This window comes from Aulonocara sp. 'chitande type north' Nkhata Bay, linkage group LG14, assembly GCF_057382095.1.
Source record: "Aulonocara sp. 'chitande type north' Nkhata Bay isolate Kocher_YH1m ecotype deep benthic linkage group LG14, A_spYH_male_GT1.1, whole genome shotgun sequence".
Lineage (NCBI taxonomy): Eukaryota > Metazoa > Chordata > Actinopteri > Cichliformes > Cichlidae > Aulonocara > Aulonocara sp. 'chitande type north' Nkhata Bay.
This window is the reverse complement of record NC_141357.1, coordinates 7267935-7289778: the sequence shown is the minus strand read 5'-3', so window position 1 is coordinate 7289778 and position 21844 is coordinate 7267935. Positions and strand designations below refer to the sequence as shown.

General features: G+C 39.8%; 1 protein-coding gene across 5 annotated transcripts in view; it reads right to left on the bottom strand.

Moving 5' to 3' along the window:
- Window positions 1-21844, bottom strand: part of LOC147313991 (chloride channel protein 2-like) — a 190858-nt gene that overhangs the window by 13364 nt on the left and 155650 nt on the right. For 3 of the 5 annotated variants that reach the window (XM_086260743.1, XM_086260744.1, XM_086260746.1), the window contains 5 exons: window positions 20799-20869; window positions 20202-20276; window positions 7626-7664; window positions 5381-5485; window positions 332-418 (listed from right to left, as the gene is read on the bottom strand). In XM_086260743.1, the coding sequence (XP_086116869.1) occupies window positions 332-418; window positions 5381-5485; window positions 7626-7664; window positions 20202-20276; window positions 20799-20869 (377 nt within the window). The remainder of the gene's footprint in view (window positions 1-331; window positions 419-5380; window positions 5486-7625; window positions 7665-20201; window positions 20277-20798; window positions 20870-21844) is intronic. The other 2 variants (XM_086260747.1, XM_086260748.1) reach the window with 1 other exon arrangement.

Below are 21844 nucleotides of genomic sequence, written 5' to 3'. Positions count from 1 at the left end.
CACACTACAAATTCTCTTTCTACTTTTAAATCAGGTCTGAAAACCCATCTGTTCAGAACTCATGCTGTCACTATAACTTGGTCTTTTGTTACCTGATTAGTTTTATAGTTTCATTTTATTTGTTTACTTTGTTTGTGTATATGTTTTTTTTTTTTGCTATATTAATGTAAGGTGACCCTGGAGGTCTTTAAAGGTTTCTATAAATAAAATGTATTATTATTACTATTATTATTATTATTATTATTATTGTTATTGTCATCAAGCTAATAAAGCAATTAAAGCTGCACAGCATGAACATACGGCCCAAAGGGAAACTTGAAGAGACGCTTACTTCTTTAAGGGAAACCACCCCGATAAGGCGTCCAATGCTGGTGACGTAGGCGTGGTCGAGGCCAAGCAGGGAGAAGATGGTGTGGGTCTGCAGAAAAAAAAACAAAACAGATGGAGCATTGTTAGTAGAAACCAGCTCTGCTGGCATCTTACTCAAAATAGAATATGACGCTCAGTTTGGGGAACGCACCACTGTTGACAATTATCAAACAATAATACCTGCATTCACACCGGATTCATTCAACTACTCAAATGTTCGGCTAAGTGGGATATTATCACTTTGGGAAATATAGGAGGGGGGCATGAGATGCTTAAAAATGGAAGTGGTAAAAACCTGCTTGTATCATAAGAACTAAGTAGTATCTGATGAAAACAACAGGAGGGAACAGATTAGACTGTAGATGGAAAATTCTTTATTAACTTGACTACAGAGCTATCAGGAAAGGTTCAAGGCAATGGTTTGGTACTGGCACACAAGGTACATGTGTCCCAGTACCACATTACTCTTGATTTGCAGTGGTTCCAGCTGTACGCAACTGAGCAGTAGATGCAAACGTGTTTTACAAACTTCACAGAGGTTTGCATACAACCTTTGCGATTATAACCTTTGTGGAGAGCTCAAAATATTCTTAGCAATTTTCCCCCTTTGAGAGCCAGGGGAGACCAATGCAGATCTATAAGGAGAGGATTTTATCAGACACGGCTCCCATGCTGAAGTTTGTAGTCTAGAACACGGATTTCTTAATTACTGAAAGTTGATTCAATAGTTGATTTTCAAACTTAAGTTTTTTTCTTGCACATTTGAGTTTAAGTCAAAATTTTGAGATGCTCAGATGAAAAATCTTAAGATAACGTCCCAAAACGTTGTCAGTTGTGGAAACAAGCTTCCATAAATGATAGATAATGGGTACAAACTGGTTGGACATTTTCTCTCTGTATCATTTATTGTTAGCACCTTGAGGTAACCATTGTTGTGTTATGGCACTATATAAATAAAACTGAATTGAAGTTATGATGCAGGATAAAAAAAAATGTATTTAATAGTAAAATATAAAAGGTTTTCATTATTCTCTATTAGTATCATTATTCTTTCTACTTTGCTTTTCAACTTTAATATTCCATGAAATGTGTGGAGTTTGCATGTTCTCCCCGTGTTTGCGTGGGTTCCCTCTGGGTACTCCGGCTTCCTCCCACCGTCCAAAGACATGCAGCTTGTGGGGATAGGTTAATTGATTAATCCAAATTGTCACTAGGTGTGAATGTGCGAGTGAATGTGAGTGTGAATGGTTGTCTGTCCCTATGTGTTAGCCCTGCGACAGACTGGCGACCTGTCCAGGGTGTACCCCGCCTTTCGCCCTATGACAGCTGGGATAGGCTCCAGCACCCCCCGCGACCCTGAAAAGGATAAGCGGAAGCGAATGGATGGATGGATGTTGGTTTTATATGTTTCCATGATGCTATTTCGCTCTATTTACACACTCTGCCCTGTTAGTACTGTATTTGCTCAAGCAATGACTTGCTTTCCCCAAGGGGATCATTAAAATTTCATTGCATCTTATCTGCAGTACTAGAGTTACAGTGGAGGAGTGCGGCTGTGTGCAGATAAAAGCAAAGAGTGTGAGGTCAAAAAAACTTCAGTGAGTAGATGAGGAAGTGTGCAGGATTAGTGCCAGCTGAACTTTTTGTACTAGGCCCTTTTAGCATTTAATGGAACTTTCTCCTAAGCCAGAAGGCCACTTGGGATGTTTGAAATGGATCCCAGTGTACCAGGTAAACAGAAGCTGTGCCAAGGAGAAGACTGTTTAATGTTTTCAGGCTGCGCCCGACGTAATGTAATATGTGAAAGTGCTTCCTCAAGATCAGCTCAATCCTACGTCAACCCATTCACTTCTATTTAAATTGTCGCTCACTGATTAAAAGTGCTGCAAATAGCATTTCGCAATCAATTGATCAACAGCAAAGTAATTTGATTAGAAGCCTCCAGCACGCCAAAAGAGTCACATCTGGTGTTCATCCTCTTTAATCAGAAGTGTAACCTGCTGCACAGCTGAACAGGAATCATGACAAATGTGGTCCCAACATGGCGAAGCTGCAAGAGTACTCAGGTAATACGGTCAACATTTGACCCACCAATGCCAATCAGTGTCATCTAATCCACTTATTGTCCCTTTTCAGAAAGTCATTTTAAAATCTTTTTTGTAGTTTGCGGCCAAAATAAAACATGACTTATTTTAATTATTGGAAATCTATTCAACAGCATTTTGTCCCAAAAACAACTTCTAATCGTTAAAAATGTCCACAAGATGTGTGATGATAGTAAGGACAGCAAATTCTTCAGTCTGGGACATTTTTTGTTAAAGTAAATTCGAGAGACAATAAACGATACGTTACAAACTGCAACACAGAAAGTCATCTGGCTATGCTGACTTATAGAATGAACTTTGGACATTAGTGCTGTCAAAAGATCAAGCCTCCAGTAAGTAGAGTTGGTGCTTTTTTGAGCAATTTCTTAATCAAACTATGAACACAGAGCAGGCTTCATAAGTTCCCTTCTTTCAAAAAAATGTTGAAATTCTGAATATTCTCACGCTTTGAGACCTGTAAACTGATACCTCAAATGAACTGACAGCGGACCAAATCCCAGGCAGTTGGAGACTTGAAGTCTATATTGTCATGTAAATATTCCAAGGAACAGTCCATTACAAAATGGCCTGCAGACAAACAACAGCAACAGTAAACAGCTTGGGATAAATGGAAGCCGGAGAGTGAATAACTTCACATATACACATACACACACACTTTCACGTCTGTGTACAGCATCAGCAGTGGCAGTGTTTAATATGCTGAAGGAGATTGTGCGTGGTATTGGCTTTTGGCAGTGAGCAGTGGAGGGAGGAGAGAGATAGATTGGTGCAGGATCCCTCTCTTAAATGTTTAAAGACTACTTACACAGAACCCAAAGGGTGTGTGTGTGTATGAGAAAGAGAGGGAGAGACAGAACGAGAGAGGCAACATTATGTATAGAGGACTTTAGGCACGGCCACAGCTGGTTTGTGTGTGGATGCTTTGTAAGAAGAGAGAATTTCCACACTGAAATGTGGGTTTGCTGGGTGTGCTGATGCTAGAGTAGGTTTTTTGTGTGTGTTCGTTCCTGTCTAGCTATATTTGTGAGGACCGAAATCTGCATTCTACTATACCTGTGAGAACCAACAGGCACTTGTGAGGACAAGTGCCTGTTGAAGGCCTTTTTGAGGCTCAAATGTGGTTTTAGTGTCAGGGTTACAATTAAGTTATGGTTAGGTTTAGGGTAAGGCATTCATTTTTAATGGTTAGGGTAAGGGTCTAGGGAAACCATTATGTCAATGAAGGTCCTCACTAAGATAGCTGAACGGGCTTGTGTGTGTGTGTGTGTGTGTGTGTGTGTGTGTGTGTGTGTGTGTGTGTGTGTGTGTGTGTGTGTGTGTTGCAGTATGTAAACGAAATCAATTCAAGTTCTTTACGCTGAGTCACTCGGTGGGGAAGAACTTTGGCGTGAGGAAGTAGAACCAAAATTGTAATAAAGTGCTTTTGTGTGTATCAGGAGAATGAAACTGGCCTCACATTGACTCCATATTTCATGAATCAGTACATAACTACGGAGCCCCTCTGATGACATGGTCCAAAAAATAAATAAATTGTGGCCACAAAATACTACGAAATACTTATTTGTGGCCACGAAACACTTGACCGATAACCGTGATCCTTCCCAGGCCCTTGCAGTTGGTTCACAATAAAATCTATCCCGGCGTCCAGATCGTACTTGCGTTTATAAAACAACTGGGCTCTCAATATCCTGTTTAAATGTTTCTCTGTAATAATGGTTCCTTGCATTGCCAGGCTTTTCTAAATGCATTTGTAGCTCATTCCCAACCGTAAAATAAAACTCAATCATACTGTCTCTGTACATGGTGTATAGGTTTAGCCTACTCTTATGCCTATGGTTCTACGCAACTGTCCAGGAATTGTATCAATATGATGTGCGCACGTCATCTATTTCGTTGCCACAAATGTGTAATTCGTTGCCACGTTATACCTATTTCGTGCCCTCGAAATAGTATTTCGTGGCCACAAATAAGTATTTCGTTCGCACGTTATATTATTTCGAGGGCACGAAGTAGTATTTTGTGGCCACAATTTATTTATTTTTTGGACCATGTCATCAGAGGGGCTCCGTACATAACAGACATCAGGTCAGATTTTATGGTTTTCTGAACTTATGGTCATTTTATAAAAAAATGTTTTGTAAATTGTCTATATTATATTTACTTTTACAAAAGCACTGAAATAAAGTCTGTTTCATAAAAATATTATGATGATAGTGTGTCAGGTGTGAAAATGTAGCTGTCATTTTTAATCTGTTGTTTTGAATTTGATGCAATTTTTTACATATTATATATCATGATCATGAAACTTCCTCAACTGAAACTTATTTTTGCATTACAGATTCTGAATTTTTTTAATATGCAATAGAGGCATTATCTATATGCCATATGTGACAACTTGTGAAGCTAATTTTCCAGATCATAACTGAACACTGGATTGTATAAAGGCACCTTGTTTCAGTTTGTTCAGTCAAAAGTGGACTGTCCTGCGATCTGACCAACAAAAATGTGAATTGTAATCTAATTCAATGTTTCATATGCAAGACACAAACACAATAGAACATACAGGCAAAGCTAATTTCTTAATTTCTTTTGGGAACTATGGATGCGCCATGCTTTAGGGACAAAAGCTTCCTGTTAGCACACAGTTAAAAAGAAGCATCCATTTCTTTGTCTGAGGGTCATGTCTATAAAGAAGGCTGCATTAATGCTAGACAAAAGATCCGCCTGTGAAGTTTTACAATTCTCGTCTTATGTTAATCAGTCTTGAATGCTTTACTTTTGGAAGGCTTAAATACAAACTAACTGCCATTTACACACAACTTAAAAAAACGGGAAAAACAGTTTCCTAGTAGCAGGGATATTAGTTCCACACAGAGGCTGAACACAGTTATATCTACAAATCAGACCTTATGCAGTGACGTGCGCTCCACCAGCTGGAACGGGGCAGGGTCGATCTTGCAGTTGTTGAAGTTGACCTGCTCATCAAGCTGCCTCTCTTCCCACTCTGCGATCTGAAAGTCACATAGAGGATCAGTGAAAGTTTGCAGCACTATATGATTTTCACCAGCCTGTACACTACTGATCAGTTAATGAACTTTAGTGAACTTTATTATGTTAAGTTCAGATGACACAGGCTTGTTTTTAATTAACAATTAACTTTGACTATCTATATGTGAGTGACAGGCTAAAGTGTACAGTGTAATGTCTTTATATGCATTGTCAGTCACTAATCAGAAGGCAAAGTGTAAAATAATCCTTCCTGACAAATCACATTCCTCTAACAGACAATCGATGGACCAGGCACCACAATGAATGACTCTATAAATCATAATGAGGCCTACAACACCAGATGAAGGGAAAGGTGAGAGGCGAAAAAGGAAGGGAGACGTACAGAAGAAGCAGTGACATGGCAGATGTAGGAGAGGTGAACGATAAGTTGGGGAAGGTCTGGAGAGGCAAAGTGTGAGGAATGTGTGGCTGACAGAGAGGAAATGAGAGGTGCTGTTGATGGATGAATTATGAATGATGTCATATCCAAAAATATAAGACTCCAGGGTAATAGGCCCATCTGGGGATATTGAGAAAAGCTAGAAAGCCAAGACTGTCAGGCTGTGATGTCACCAAAGTGGAGGCTGAAGTTGCAGTCAGAAAAACATAGATTTCTAAGACCAACAAAACTAAATGCACTTGACAGCTCAACAGATTCAGTGCTGTCTGTGTAGTTATAGCCGAAGTTATACCACAGCATCTTCATTAAAAACATACTGTAGTTTACTGAGTCTAAAATCTCACGTGTCCTCGCATCACTAAAGGTTATTCCTCCCCTGAAAATAGTTTAAAAAAACCCCCCCCCAAAACATTATGCTAAACAGTACAATGTCCAAGTGTGGCAGAAAACTGAACCGCTTTCAAACTGAAAACAACATAGCATGGTGAGATTAACTAGCTAATCTCAAGGTGGGTTGAAATTGTCTGATGGCTTACGTTACAGTCTTCAACTTGTCTGATTGGCTAGCTTGTAAGAGCCACGCTCCTAAAAGTTAACCTGCCCATAGGTGTTGTGCAAGTGCAAGCTGCTTTGAAACCCACCTTCAGCCCAGCTTCTCTTTTGCATGTCATTTCTGAATTGATAAATGTTAAATCTGTTTATTTAAACATTTATCAATGTTAAATCTTGCTCTGGTGTGTTATTGGTCTTGCTGCTCGTCAGGTTTTTATGTATCCACACGGAAGGGTGGTGAGGTCGCAGAACATATGCAGGCCTCCAAATATAACTTACTGCAAATAAAAGTAACAGAGACGGCACTAGTTCTGACTTTGATACATTTTGGTGACTCATTCGACAGTACTTAAGAGCTAAATTAACTGGGTGCTTTGGTATTGGAATGGGATTTGGACGGAGTTGGAATAAAATGCCTTTCCTTTACTTAGAATTAATTCTATCATCATTATTAAAGACTATTTAATGCTAATTTTGATAATACTTACTTTTTTTTTCACAGATGACTTTTAGGTTTATTCTGAAAGAGCTTTTAAACCATCCTGTGACCACCAGCATCTTTAAAGAGGACCTAATATATTCATTTCTAACCTTATTATTTTATTCTCTGATGCTATTGCTCTGCATGAATCACTTTCAAAGCTTCTCTCCCTTTAAGCCAACTTTCTCCTGATTGGCTACACTTTGCATCTAAGACTATATCTGAGGAGATAATAGGAATAGCCCCTCTCAATGACATCATAAAGACCCAAGAGTTTGAAACAGCATTTAGAGCAGTATGAAGGCTGAGCTTTGGGCCCACAGGGACTACTTGTACATATACTGACCTCATTTATAAAAACTTTGGCCATGGTAAATGTGAATACCCATTATTAGAATGGTATATATCAGGCAGGAAATGAGGAAAAGAATAACACGCTACCTTTAAAATTCAGGGAGCCTATGCAGGCAAGATGAGATAACCTGATGATATCACTATGACATAACCAGGGACTATTTTCCCATCTTGACAAACCTCCTCCTGTGTTTTCACTGGCTGTGTAGTACCCCTAATGAAGTGAAAAATTTTGCAGTGCCTCCATTTTTTAATTCGCCAAAACAACACGCTGATCTCTTACGCTCTCATTGCTCGGACTGGTTGTGCATCTTACCTCTCTAATGGTCATGTCATCTTCCACATCTCCATCATCCTGTAGATGAGAAGCAACAGAACAACAGTCAGTACAGAAAATAAAGCTAACCAGTGTACTTTGTACAGTCTGTATGCCACAAATACACAGGCAAACAAAAGTAAACGAATGGGTGACAAACAATGGACCTCGGTGGGTTATTACCTACATAAATATTCACTTGTACTTTTTAAGTGCGCCCCCTTCACTACATCTGTGCACAGAAGGCTAAATGACACATAATCGCCCATGCATCACATCATAAGTGTTGTACTGCGCCGCTGTCTCGAGACAGATGGACAGAAATGGGATGAATGACTAAAGGAGCGACTACAGTATATTTAATGAGTGCGGGGGATGTGATGTATGAGATGCCAGAGCAGATGATCATTATAATGATGGATTGGCGGCATGCTCAGAACTCACAGCTCTTAACTGACAGGCGGACGCAGCAGGCACGGTTTGACGAGCGGAAGTCAAACTAGCAACCCTGTGCTTTGCAGAGATAAACCAAAAACACTACAGAGGTCTGGCTGAGAGGAAACTTACAGCTGAGTGGAAGGGTGCACTACCACGGGGTGTGTAAGCATGTGTGTGTTTAGTTGTGTGCTTGAGTGCAGGTATTTACATTCACAGGACTGGACGCAGCGCAACATGTGTGTGTGAGAGAGAAAGAGAGACATAAAGAAAGGCAGGGGGGAATGTGACCCGAGGGCTGATGGAAGCCCTGAGCTCATTTATCCTCATCACCATAGTGGCCGACCTGTCGGTAACCCTAGCAACTGTTGCCGTGGGGTAGAAAGAGGTGCCCTACTGTAGCATTATGCAAGCAGAGGCCAGACGTGCCTGGAGTTTATGAGACAAAACAAACACGTAGACGCAACTACAGCACTTCAGCTCCTCTGTCTCACTGATCATTCTGCTTGTCACACAACACAAGGGCGCTCTGAATGTCACCAAGACACACCGTTGTTCCAGGGGTCAAATGTAAAACACAGGAAGTTGGGGAGGTTTCTGCAGAGGGGGGTGGGTCTCTGCATAGGAAATAGGGGCTTTTAGATAGATTAGCTGCTCTACTAAGACCAAATCTCTGCAATTTTGCAGAAGTGTGTGTGTGTGTGTGTGTGTGAGAATGAAGTGGGAGGGTAAAGTTTTCGAGTCTCTGTGACACTGACAGTCAATTCAGAGAAACTGCGTGGGCATATTCAAATGAGAATTGAATGAGCATGTGAGTGCACAGAGACATATTGAGAGGCACTGAGCTCCAGAGTGCTGACAATGGGCTGATGAAACCATTATCGCCTGTTGTGCTGCAGGTTTGATCAAACAAAAAGTCAAAGGGTCTGTTGCCCTTTCACTTGCTCCTCCTACAGCAGTCATCTTTACTTTGAGTCAGTGGAACCATCCACAGGGCAGTGAAGAAATTTAAGTACATTTACTTTATTATCCAAAAGTTACAAAACAATACTTTGCCCCCAATGTCACAAATATTTATGAATCACAACAGCAATAACATGCTGATACTGACACTGCTAAAATCATGCTTCTGTCTTTCATGGCTTTAGAGTAAAACTATTCACCTCTGAGCATTTGACCATAACCTCCTAGGACCCGAACTCTTCCACAGCATGCATTTTTAATTTCTCTTTGATATTTGGGCATATTGGGGCCCGATGAATATAAAAACAAAGAATTACCAGATTATTATTTTATTTTACCTTATTTTTGTTTTTAAGAAAAATAAGAGCCACATATGAGGATATTCGTTTAAAATTTTGATAGAACAGTAGCAGTATAATGTCCTCATAAGTGGATATCAGGCCCTTGTAGAGCAAAATTGAGTATTTTGGTCTAAATAACCCATGGGGCGATCGTGGCTCAAGAGTTGGGAGTTCGCCTTGTAATCGGAAGGTTGCCGGTTCGAGCCCTGGCTTGGACAGTCTCGGTTGTTGTGTCCTGAAGGGTGAAGTGTCTTGGGCAAGACACTTCACCCGTTGCCTACTGGTGGTGGTCAGAGGGCCAGGTGGCGCCAGTGTCCGGCAGCCTCTGTCAGTGCTCCCCAGGGTGGCTGTGGCTACAATGTAGCTTGCCATCACCAGTGTGTGAATGTGTGTGTGAATGGGTGGATGACTGGATATGTAAAGCGCTTTGGGGTCCTTAGAGACTAGTAAAGCGCTATATAAATACAGGCCATTTACCAAAATGTGATGTCCACATATGTGGACGCCAGGTCCTAGGAGGTTAAAGAATTCATTCACTTTCTGTGTGTCTGGAACACCACGACAATGTGCTGCCTGGCTGTTGAGTTTTCTTGGACTTAACCACCAGCTCATCAGAGCAGAATCATGCAGAACACAAAGGACCAAATAACTACACATAACAAATATTGGGGACATCTATTTATGTTTTGTAGGTCTGAAAGGAAAAATATCAGCTGATAATGACAGAAATATTGGTATTGTTCATAAAAATCCTGTATCCCTTGGATTCCATTTAACATTATATCCAGAAAACCTGTAACCAAGAAGAAGCTTTGTACAGGTGACGTCTACTCACCCATTTAAAATTTCATATTGAGGCTCAAGGTAGTGCTGGTGCGTTGCGTATACTTTTTGTAAGTTTTCACTGCATAAGGTTTGATATTAAAGTAAATTACAGCCCTTACTGTTGAAAACAATCATCCAGTGCTTGCATTAGCAATGTCAATCAATTCCCTAGTTTTATCTAGATATTTTATTGTTTGACTTCAAGAAAAACAAAACGGCCAAAAATACAAAACTCGAGGTGCTAAAAATGGTGACTAAGGCCATCTTTTTTTATACAGTCTGAGGCTCAGATCTCATGAGATGTGGTCAAGTCATTGCAATGTTCATTTTTGTTGTTTATACTTTTGCGGGCTCCAAATCAAATTTCAGCTTGTTGCTTTCAGGTAAGATTAAAATGTTACCTGAAAGCACTGTAGTGGGTCTCTGGTCTTTGGACTGGGGTTTTAAATAGGGCCCTGCTGCTCTCTGTCCTCTGAATGGCTGTTACAACTGGTGCAGTGATTATAAAAGGTGCCATAAAGTTTTATGGGCTGTGTTTATACTCAGTATAGTGTTGTATGCTCTTTCTCCAACTACACAGCACTGAATGGCACGATAGGGAAACATTGCAAATATAGTTGCTTGAAAGACTTTAACATAGTTTCAAAGTAACATCATTAATGGTTTCATTCAACTACAGTGGAACAATAACGAAACTGTGGAGTGACACATTGTTACGACTGCTGGTTAAAGTTGTGAAAAAGGGGATGAGTAAATCTTTTTAATATTGTGACTAAAACCAGCACAAAGTTCTCCACACTGAACCTCTGATATCAAACATCAAATCAGTTCACCCTCAAAACAAATTACAGCCAGCATGTCACACTCATTTTCTCTAGATAAGTTCACCCTCTCTGCAGTGTTGTCTGAAATTATTCAGGAAATGAAAACTTCATCCTGTCCCCAGAATATTCTTCCTATCAGATACCTGAAGGACAATTTTAATGGAGTCAGTGTCTTTGTAATACAAAGAACTTGCTGCTATTGAACCCATTCTGAAAGGACTAACACTTGACCCTGATGACTTTAATAATTTCTGCCCCGTTTCAAATTTTTACAAAAGAATGTGCCCCGTACTGTAATCTGTGTCTGTTTTAGACAGACAACCATTTCAGGCAGACAGAGATCATTACAAAAGTGAGAATGTTCATTCCACCCAGAACAAAAATTTCAAGACAGATTTGTTCAGCACTATCAGCCAAACTCATCACTGGTCTTAGTCCTTTAGACTTAACCTTGTGTTTAATGAAGTTAATCATTCTGTCTTCTTGGACTCTCTTTGGGACCAGGCCTGAGTTCAGCTTCTAATAAAAGGTTTTCTCTGATGTCTGTATACATATAATTCCTGTTACACACTGGTTGCCACTCTTTTAGTAGCCAATAATCCTCTTCTTTCATGTCATTTCAGTCAGATTAGATTGGACCAGCGATTCATAAATCAAAAGATTTGTTTTCAAGTCCTTACTAGCTTCTTGTAACAACTAGTTGGTACGAGACTGTTCAAAACTAGCGTCTTTATGTGAACTAAATCTACATTGCTTTTACATTTTTTTAAATTGTTTTAGTAATAAGTGTAGTTGTTTATGGCTTTTTTTGGTGCGTAGGCACACAAGTCACATCAAACATGTGGAGCTGCCTGCTGTGAGTTAAGGAGTAGGTGAAAGTAGTTTTGATTTCAGGATTTGCTAATTTTTGTATGCTTTTCTATAGTTATTGTTACGGACTTGCTGTCTACCGCTCTGCTCTTGTATTTACTGTTTAATTAATATTCTATTTCAGCCCAGTTCATTTTTCTTTTGAAAGTTATTGTTTTCTATGAATAAATGCAAAGCTAGGACTACTGTACATTTAAAAGCTATTAACAAATTACAGAATTAAATTAAAAAACTGGGATGACTTTCACTTGTTTAGAAATACATAAATAGGGAGATATATTGCAAGAAGTAGCATTTATACATTATAAAATACATGAGAACTATCCAATTAGAGCAGGGCGATATGACCAAAAATATTTATCACGATATACATTTGAAAATTTGCGATAACGATATAACTGACGATATAATTGACACTAGACAAAATACTTTACAACTCCACAACTTTATTAGTGCAAAAAACCCCCAAAAACCATCAATGTATTTTCACTAAAACAAGCAGCTGTTTTTTTATGTCCATTAAAGTTATATAAAAATTCAACAGTGCAAATGCAAATTCCTCGCTGACAGTTTAACCAAAAGGCGTTTCCAGTGGAAATTGGCCGACATATCCTCAGCATAACCATGTATAATACCCACAAAACTTAAAAACAGGTTATACACACACAATACGTTAATATTATGTTGAAGCACAGTACGTATCACTCCGTGAGGCTCCTGACTACAGTAGCTGTAATGCTCCAACAATCCATCAAGCGGTGCAGCTTCGTAGCTTAGCAAAATCGTACTAAAACATTTGACAGATTTCTGCGCACCGTGTACCACATAAAAACGTTTCGAGGTCAGTAAACACAACCAGAATTCATACATAAGGCACACGGGATTATAAGGGGCACTGTCGACAGAAAAATCAAAGGATTGATTTTAAGTGTGCCGTATTTTCCAAACAACACGGTAATAACGACGGCCCGCTAGCATGCTCTACCAAAAATAGTGCTTTGATGTGTATGTGACGGACGAAAGCTAAACCAGTTCCACATCACTGAAGTTGCAGCATTTTTACAAACCAATTCTGGTTCATCCGATTCATTCAACGATCCGCTTTCGCCCATCTCATTCTCCGTCGCCATACTTTTTCCGCCATGTGCGTATGAAAACAAAGGCACTGCACATGTGCGTTTTACCCATATTCTATCGCGATATTTCATTTTCTTATCATTGCCGAACACTATACCGGTATTACAGTGAACGGTATGATATGGCCCAGCCCTATATCCAATGATGCTATCCTAATGTCAAGAAAAAACAGAGAACATATAGCCAGTGTTACTGGTATTTCTGGAAGAGTATGTCTGTGTTTTTGTTAAGGCAGTTCGTGAATTACCTTATCTACAAAAATTTGAAAGATAATTTCAAAATCAAGTGTCATTTCAGATGATCGCCTTGTTCTGTGTAAATATCAATCTGGTAGAAAGTACTAAATGGGAAGCATCAATTTAGAGTTCTGAACAATAAGAAGAACATAACTGCATCATCTTTTATAATGAAACATCCCCAAGTTTTGTGCAGCTGGATGCCAGTAACACTGTGATACATGTAATTGGTCTGGGCACTTGGAGGCTCAAGATGTCACAGCATCTTAGATCATTATCTCCCAGCATCACTGATAATTGTGAAATTTTCGAGTTATTTGTCATAATAATGTTGGATAAACATGTCAAACAACTAGTGAAATCCTGATTTTTTCCCCCGCCCGCGAGCTTGATAAAACTGCTGACATCAAACGATTCCTCCAATCAGTCGCAGGTTTCTTTGCATCCATTTATATATTGCAAGTGCAGACAGTTTGCTGTTTGGTTTTGTCTTCTGTCACCATCATCATTTTCTCTAATTGTTTTCAAAGGTAGCAGCTGGTGTTATGTGCACATATTAGAACAGAAAAGTAGGTTCTGACTAGTTTCCTCATTTTTGGCTGTCCCCGGCTGCCTCGTTTCCACTCATTCTCCCAGACTGAAGCAGTGGAGTGTGAACAGTCAAATAGCTAGTCAGAATTCAGTTTAGGATAGAGGACTCATTACACGCATGCACACACAGAACAGTCTTAGGGCAACAGGGAGTGAAGACAAGCATTTTGAAACAACTTGTCTTTCCTGTCCTGATTGATGTACATTTATGCGCACTGCCATGTAGGTAAATGTCAAGAAAGAAAGCAGCACACATGTTGGTTGAGAAACTTGGGTAAGAAAGCAGAAAGAAATAAAGACAGAAAAGTGACGGGTCAAAAAATTATCCCACTGGCATCATAAATAAAGCATGGTAGCATTACGAAGGCACAAGAGTTGGGGTGGGAATGATGAGAAAAACAGCGAGAGGAGACAGAGAGACTAGGCGGCATCATTTCTCTGAAACAGACTACTGATGTCATTTACCCTGCATCAATATTTCACCGCCTAGATAGAAGGAGGAGGGGAGCGGGTGGTGAGGGGAGGTGCGGAGAGATAACAGAGATACGACAATGGGAGGAGGGCTTTTGGAGAAGTCACAGAGCTGGACAAAGAGTGTGAAATGGAGGTGCGAAGATAAAACTGTAGCCAGAAACGACAAGTGGAAGAAGTGTGAGAGAGAGGAGCTGTTGCAAGGGGAGAAGTAATAAACTGATCTCTCTTCTGCCATGGGGGCGTAATGCAGAAGTAATAGGAGAGGGAACAACAATTGGCTAAATTTGTTTGTCCACATTCCTGCTCGGCCCCGCAGAGCCTCGGCAGACTGAGAGCAGCGCTGCGATCAGCAAAGCCCTCTGCCATGTGCATGTATACACTGTTGAATGTTAATAACTCCTGATGACAGGGAAAACAAGCCTGCGGGCCTAGTTAAATGCTCACACTTGTGTGTGTGCAACAGGGGTTCATAACTAATTGGTTCACTGCAAGACAATAATGACCAACATGCTTCTAGGCTCACTTAACACATCCAAAACTTCACTGCACTAATAATGCACCATCTGTCTCTCCACTGACCATGCAGTATGCTCCTCATGGGTGCACTCAACAAATCATTGGACTTTATTAAGTTACATCAGGCAGTGGCAGATGAGGACCATTGGAAGCTTGACTGGTCTTCACGAGAAATTAAACACTTAAAAGTATAGGCAGGACATACATTTTTTACATAATATGGGACCACTAAAAACATTCCTGCACTAATTCGTCCCCCGAGGGTATAATAATACCCAACTTGGTTTTATATATTGTGCAATAGATCTGGCTTGCCAGATGGCCAAACAGTTTCACATAAGCCACAGATTTTTATGTATTTTCAGAAACTGAAGTGTTATTGCTGAAACCAAGGGGACTTGTGTGGCTTCAGATGTGGGTCGGGTTTTTCTTTACAAAGACCACAAATGATATGTTGCGTGTGCTTCACTGCAAAACCAATAAATGACCACTGAATAACACAGAGGTGGGCAGATTCATCCAAATATCGCTACAATCAAAACCAACGCTTGTATTGGTATTGGATTGATACTGACATGATGAGTTCCATCCTCTAAATTCAGTATGCAGCCTACTGAACTGTGTTAACTGTATTTATTTTTGGGGGGAATGAAAAACATACCTCAAACATAGAGTATGAAAAACTTCTGAACCTTTTTGTGTTGACTGTCACGTCTATTTGATTTTTTTAGCCTATAAAACGCTTTAACAGCTCAAGTTGACCCATAGTGCTTTAGAGACAGGCACATTTACATTCCATTTCTCCAAAAAAACCTAGTTTATTGCATTAACTAATTATTGTGGCAAAAAAAGTCACTGTGGTTTGTGTTTACAATCTGCTAATTGATAAACATCGATCTCATAAATCATGAAACACCCTTCAACCATGTTATGAATGAACAAGTAAATAAACAAGTAAATAACTATGCTAGGGAGTGTTAAGGAAATCTGTTTACATTTTTGTGTCAAACAATGTGACAAATATGGCTAGTGGTTTTGGTTTGCCACAGTATTTTTTAGCATATTCTCGCATTAATTGGATTATATTTTCACACAAATGAATCAATGTCTGTTTCTATGGTATGTAGCTGTTCAGTTATGTGCCACTTGATTATATATCAAAGAAATTATAATCTAACTATCTGCTGTTGGTGTTTGTTGAAAGATGCCTAAAAATCTTTGGAATTTTTTTTTTTTTTTTAAATAAAAATCATGCTGTGACAAATCAATAAAGAGATTTAAATTTCCTTACAATTAGAATAAGTGTGTAGCAGTGATGACTATTGGAGGTTTTTCCTGTTTTGTGGTACTTAATGCGATCGATAGGATTTTTTAAACATTCAGAGAGCAGGCATGATGCGCTGCTGCATAACTGATGCCTCAAAGACAAACGGCGCGTACAATGAGCAACACTTCTTCTGTAAATGTGCGAAACAGGCCACATTTCACTTTGATTAATCTGTTCCATTACTACACTTGAAGAAATTATTTTGGTAATTCACCTCAAACTAAAACTCCTCCTGTGCGTTACAGTTTCTGTGGTCTTTTGCCACCATGCAGCTCCACACAAATATTGTCATGGTGTCATGCCTTGGGGTTCAAATTTTTTGCCATCAAATGAAAAAAAGAAAAAGAAAAAAAACACTCCCAGCATGCCTCCTCTGTTACTAATTTCACACTTTTTGTTAAGTTCCTCAAGGCAAGTCTGACTTCTGCTGTGTTACTGCACAGCATGGATGTGTTAAGGAACCAAAATGTTGCATTTCGGGACAGCATTTGTGGTACTTCATAGCCAAGAGAAATCATTTCATAACAGAGCTGTATTTAAAAAAGTTTTTTGAAAGTTTTTTAGAAAGTTAAAAACCAAAAATATTTAACACTGGATATTGTGCTAAAAAGCCCTTCGAGAGCCAGTGGATGAACTTGATGGGGAAAGTGAATAATTTAAAAGCACAATGCTGCCAGTGGGTTTCCTTACTTATCAACAAAACTGTTCACAGTGTAATTCATCAGCTGTACACCACGGCTATGCACATGGCCCCTGAAGCGATAGATGAAAAATGATGTGACACTGTTCTGTGCTTTTCAGTGATTGAAAATGTGTACACACTTCAATAATTGTCACTGACATGTGAAACTAATGTGGCCCTTTTAGTGCCTCAAGTCTAAATCATTAACAGTGCTAATAGAGTCATACGGACACAATAATAATGACTGAGAATCAGAAGCACAGGACGCTCTTACTCCTAAACCATCACATACAGTTGTTTGGTCAGGACTTTTACTTTTGAGTTTCCTTTAGGGTCATTTGTCTACTGCACTTCAGTAGAACCCCCTTAATATCTGAAATGCCAAATACTCTCTGCTGACATGGTCTCTGTCTCATGATCAAACACCACTGTAACCAAGCATGAAGGGACGTTTGCCTATGTTCCCCTCTTGTCAACCCAAAACCAAAGCCTAAACCCCCTCAAAACATACATTTTTTTGTCTTAATCCAGCTGGCCAGTCTCTAAAGACCAGTTTTTGAAAATGTGCTTAAAAAGGTTTCATTTTGGTTCAGAAGTGAAAAGTAACACTTCATTTTAATTTCACCTGTTTGGTTATCCACTGAACTCATTTCTGTTGAGTTTTAAAAGTTACCGAGGCCTGAGGAGTTAGAGTTGCTTAAAAAGAAAAAAAAAAAGAAGACATTTTTGATCACATCCCTTTCACACATTATTTGGTCCACGAACACCGACTAATATTGTCGGAAGGCATTTTTTCCCGTAAAATCTAAAATATAGAAAACATGTTTCAAGGTAAGGGCAAATGGTTTTCTCTCTCCGTGTTAGCCCTGTGTGTTTCAGAAGATGAATGGACAGCTGTTAATGCCACTCACATATTTCTCTACATGTAAGAGAAGATTCTCATTGGGCTGTGTTTGACTCTGTGCGGCACAGTTAGCTTATTTTGTACGAGTCTGTTCCCACATGCCGCCACGCCTTTCAAACAAAAAGAAATATCTTTCTTGCAGAAAATCTGTGATGTGACTGTTTGCTTGGCATACTGCAATGACCGTACTGTCAGCTCCTGTAAAATTCCACCCGTCACTTCACCGACCGCTTTGCTTTCTGCAGTGTGTGTCAAACAGATAAGGGGCTACAGCTCAGCACACCCGAGCTACAGTAAATACTCAACCTAATTTTTTTTATTGGTCATTCGGCTCAGCTGTTATTAATTAAAAAACAAACAAACATTTCGGTGCTCCACTAAAGTCTTACAGAAACCAGACAAACTAATATCTCCAGGACTCAAAATTTGCAAGCCAAGTATGAGTGAAAATAAAGTGGTCTTCTCTTTTCTATTTTCTTTTTTCAGTGCGCTTGGTATGCTTGATTACGTTGTGATGATAACACAACAATTTGAAGTTTTGAATCAAAAGATTGAAAAATTATATATACTGCTTTTGAATATTAGTCTGAACCAGACATTTAACCAAAAATGTTTCAAAGGAATGTGGACAACATGCTCACCGCAAAGAAACTCTTTAGGCTGGGTGGTGGCTCCTAGTGAATGAAGCGACATGTGATGAGTGAAAAACAATGTGACAGTTTGATGTGACAAAGGCTAGACTATGAATAAATCATTGATGGTAATTAATGAACAAATGTGAACTTATTCTATCAGAATACATGATTAATTGACCTTAACAGTGTTTGATTTTCAGAAATTGGTGTCGTCTGCTGATGTCTGATCATTTGTCATGCAATGCTGACTGATCCTACGTCGCCAAATCCTTTTTCTCAATTTATAATCAGACACTTGCTCCATTGAGTGACATGCTGTAGTAATTGGATGGCGGGATGAGCATTCCAGTTTACACGGATATTCTCCGGTACTTCCCAATACTTCTCATGCATCATCATCATCATTTCACATGAGCTTGTCTAAGAACGCTGCCATTCTAAAACGTGCCTGATGCTAATGAAGAGATATGATGCTCCTATTCTGATATTTAATGCTGCATGCACAGGTGAGTCTGCCACAGCACGACTTTTCCCTCCCCCCCACTGAACACTTAAGACGTGGGCCGCCAGAGCTTTTAAAGTCGGCTGCAAAAGATAACACCAGATTTTAGGTCACACCAGAAACAGGGCAGAGCCTGCTCTGGGAGGCGATCACTGATTGGAAGCCTCGGGTGACACGGCTGATGATGGACAGCACAGCATGCATGATTGAACAGTATTGTCCTTGAAGAATACTTGACCACAGCTTCACTACATCTTAATAAAATAAGACAGTAGCTGGACCATGTCAAAGTGGAGAAGACTTTAGATCCACAATGACAAATAAATTTTGCAACATGAATCACATTAAACAGGTTTTATTAAACTGGACCAAACATGCTTGTTTCCAATTTCTGGACTCGGGTCAGAATAATTCTTTTGATCTCATACTGGGGCCTGGTGGAGCACCTCAATTCATCCACTATCTGAAACAAGCCACTTTAAATTCTTGCCTCTTCTTTTCAGCAAACATCTTCTGCTAAAGAAGGTGGGTGGAGCTTCCGAGCCCCTTCACTTTTATCAGACAAAGTAGAAAAGAGAGAGGGCCAGGTTGGGGAAAGTCTAGACTTCCATGCAACCCAAACCCAGATAAGCAGCAAATAATGAGCGGATGGATTAAAACTTTTAATATTTTTTTCAAATTTTTATTTCAGGCAGAAATTGTGGTGTAGGCTGTTCTTTTGCCATTGAATTTCCATTTTAATACAATTAAAAGGCTTCATCTGATGCACAGGATCTGAGGATTTGCATTAGTTTTTGATAAAATTCTAAATAAACTCAAATGAAATATTCGAGTAATTTATGAGTATTTTTGGGCACAGTTAAATTACCCTTACTATTAACTAGTGCATGCTTGGTGGTGTCGTGCATACCACATCATGCTTTTTATCCAAAAACTAAAAAAGGCAATTTGGTTCACAATGGCACACAGGTCCCAATGATGCATCGCTGGCATTAGCACTCAGGAGTAGTGGATTTCAGTGGTCAAGTACTCTGCATAACCTTAACTGACCATCGGACCAGTGGAAACTGGTTAAGCTGAATGGATGGCAGCCTTTGCCAATAATATCACTGACTAGAGGCAGTGAGAGGTCAGATGGAGTTACAGGCTGGACAAGAAAGACTATGTTCTGCACTTTTTTAGCACGATGGCATGCATCATCACATCCATCGGCATGTAGGATTAGCCCTGGGATGGAATGGTAGGGTGACAATCAGTTGATTGACTGATGAACCTGTTGACAGGCAGTTCCAGGCCCAGATCGGTGGCTCTTACCACGACGGATATCCGGACCCGTTTGGAAGACCTCCTGATGTCAGGAGACATTAGGCTCTCCATGTTGTTGTTTTTCTTCCGGAGTGACCAGAGACAAGCACACAATGTTAACAACAACCTCAATGTCAATCTGACTTGGCAAAAAGTGCCACTTAAGGCACGGCAAAACTTCCCTGCAATACTGAGAAAAAATACATAAATTGAAGGGTTACTTCTATGAAACAAGCCATTAATGGGGTGATGCGGGAGTGAAGAGCTTTCCTTTAAAGTTCTGCAGGATGCAAGGCTGAGACAAACTGAAAGAGGTTTTATATTGAAGCTGTTTGAGATACTGTGTGTGTGTGTGTGTGTGTGTGTGTGTGTGTGTGTGTGTGTGTGTGTGTGTGTGTGTGGTACTGTACTGTAGAGCGTGAAGGACTGTATGTGAGAGATAGCATAGGACTATGGGGGTGTACAGAATGTGTGAACAACAGGATGTGAGCCACTGCGTGTGTGTGTGTGTGTGTGTGTGTGTGTGTGTGTGTGTGTGTGTGTGTGTGTGTGTGTGTGTGTGGGCGCCGTTGTTGTTGGGTGTATTCAAGGACATGACTCTCTCACCTCCAGGGCTTCTGTGTCTGGACTGGAGCAGAAAAGGTTCTTCAGTGCAATACCCGAATGATCATGTGGGCCTGAAACAGAGAGAGGAACCAGGGTTAGGTGCCTTTTAGGTATGCAGCTCATAGCACCTCTCCCATCGAAATGGCATTCCAACATGTGAAAGAAAACAAGTGTGTTGCTCCAGATGTCTTCATTTTCACTTTGCTCCTATACCCTGTGTCTGGTTTGTAATCCTATATTTTAAGTGTTCAATGGACTGGAAGGCTATGTGTGTGAGTACTGTAACCAAACTGCCTATGTAAACTGCTTTGCAACCCTCTTCCACTCATCTGAAACATGATCAGGTTTTTTGCCAAGCTTGTACACGAATGAGGATTTTGTCTTGGTGGCACGGTGCAAAAGGAAAGCGGTATAGAAATATAATATAGAATATATGGTATTTATAGCATATGTAATAAAGACATCTCCTTATAAATAATAATTCAGATACAACAGGAGTATGTACTAACTGCCTACGTGTATTCCTACAGGAATTAATCAATGTCAAGTTTTGTGCAGAAATGGGAACTAGCAGGCATATGCCATCCAGCTTTTAGCCTTAACAAAATCCAACATCTAAAATGAAATCACACCAGCACTGACACAGCACAAAAACAAAGAGTGGACAAAGAGGTACAAAAGCGCCTGTTGTGGCTACTGACTCTTGATATTCTAAGCCAGGTTTGTTAAGACACTGTACAAATCCTGCATTCTGTTAGTTAACTTATCGGTTTTGTCATTTAACAGTGGCCACAAAGCAAAAACCGCCATTTGAAACTGTGAGATAGAAAAATGAGTACACTGTGTTGACACCTTGTGGCGAAGCAGACAAACAGTTAGAGATGAAGACAGCTGCAAGAGCTTATTAATCATGTGAGGACCAGAGACTGAGTGCCGTTATTAGCATTTTGTGAGTTTACAGACAAAGACAGAATCGCTCACGTTTCTTCCAGAGATATAACATTTTTCTATTCTTGATTCTTTTGGATTTCCTGTTTTTTGCGTGT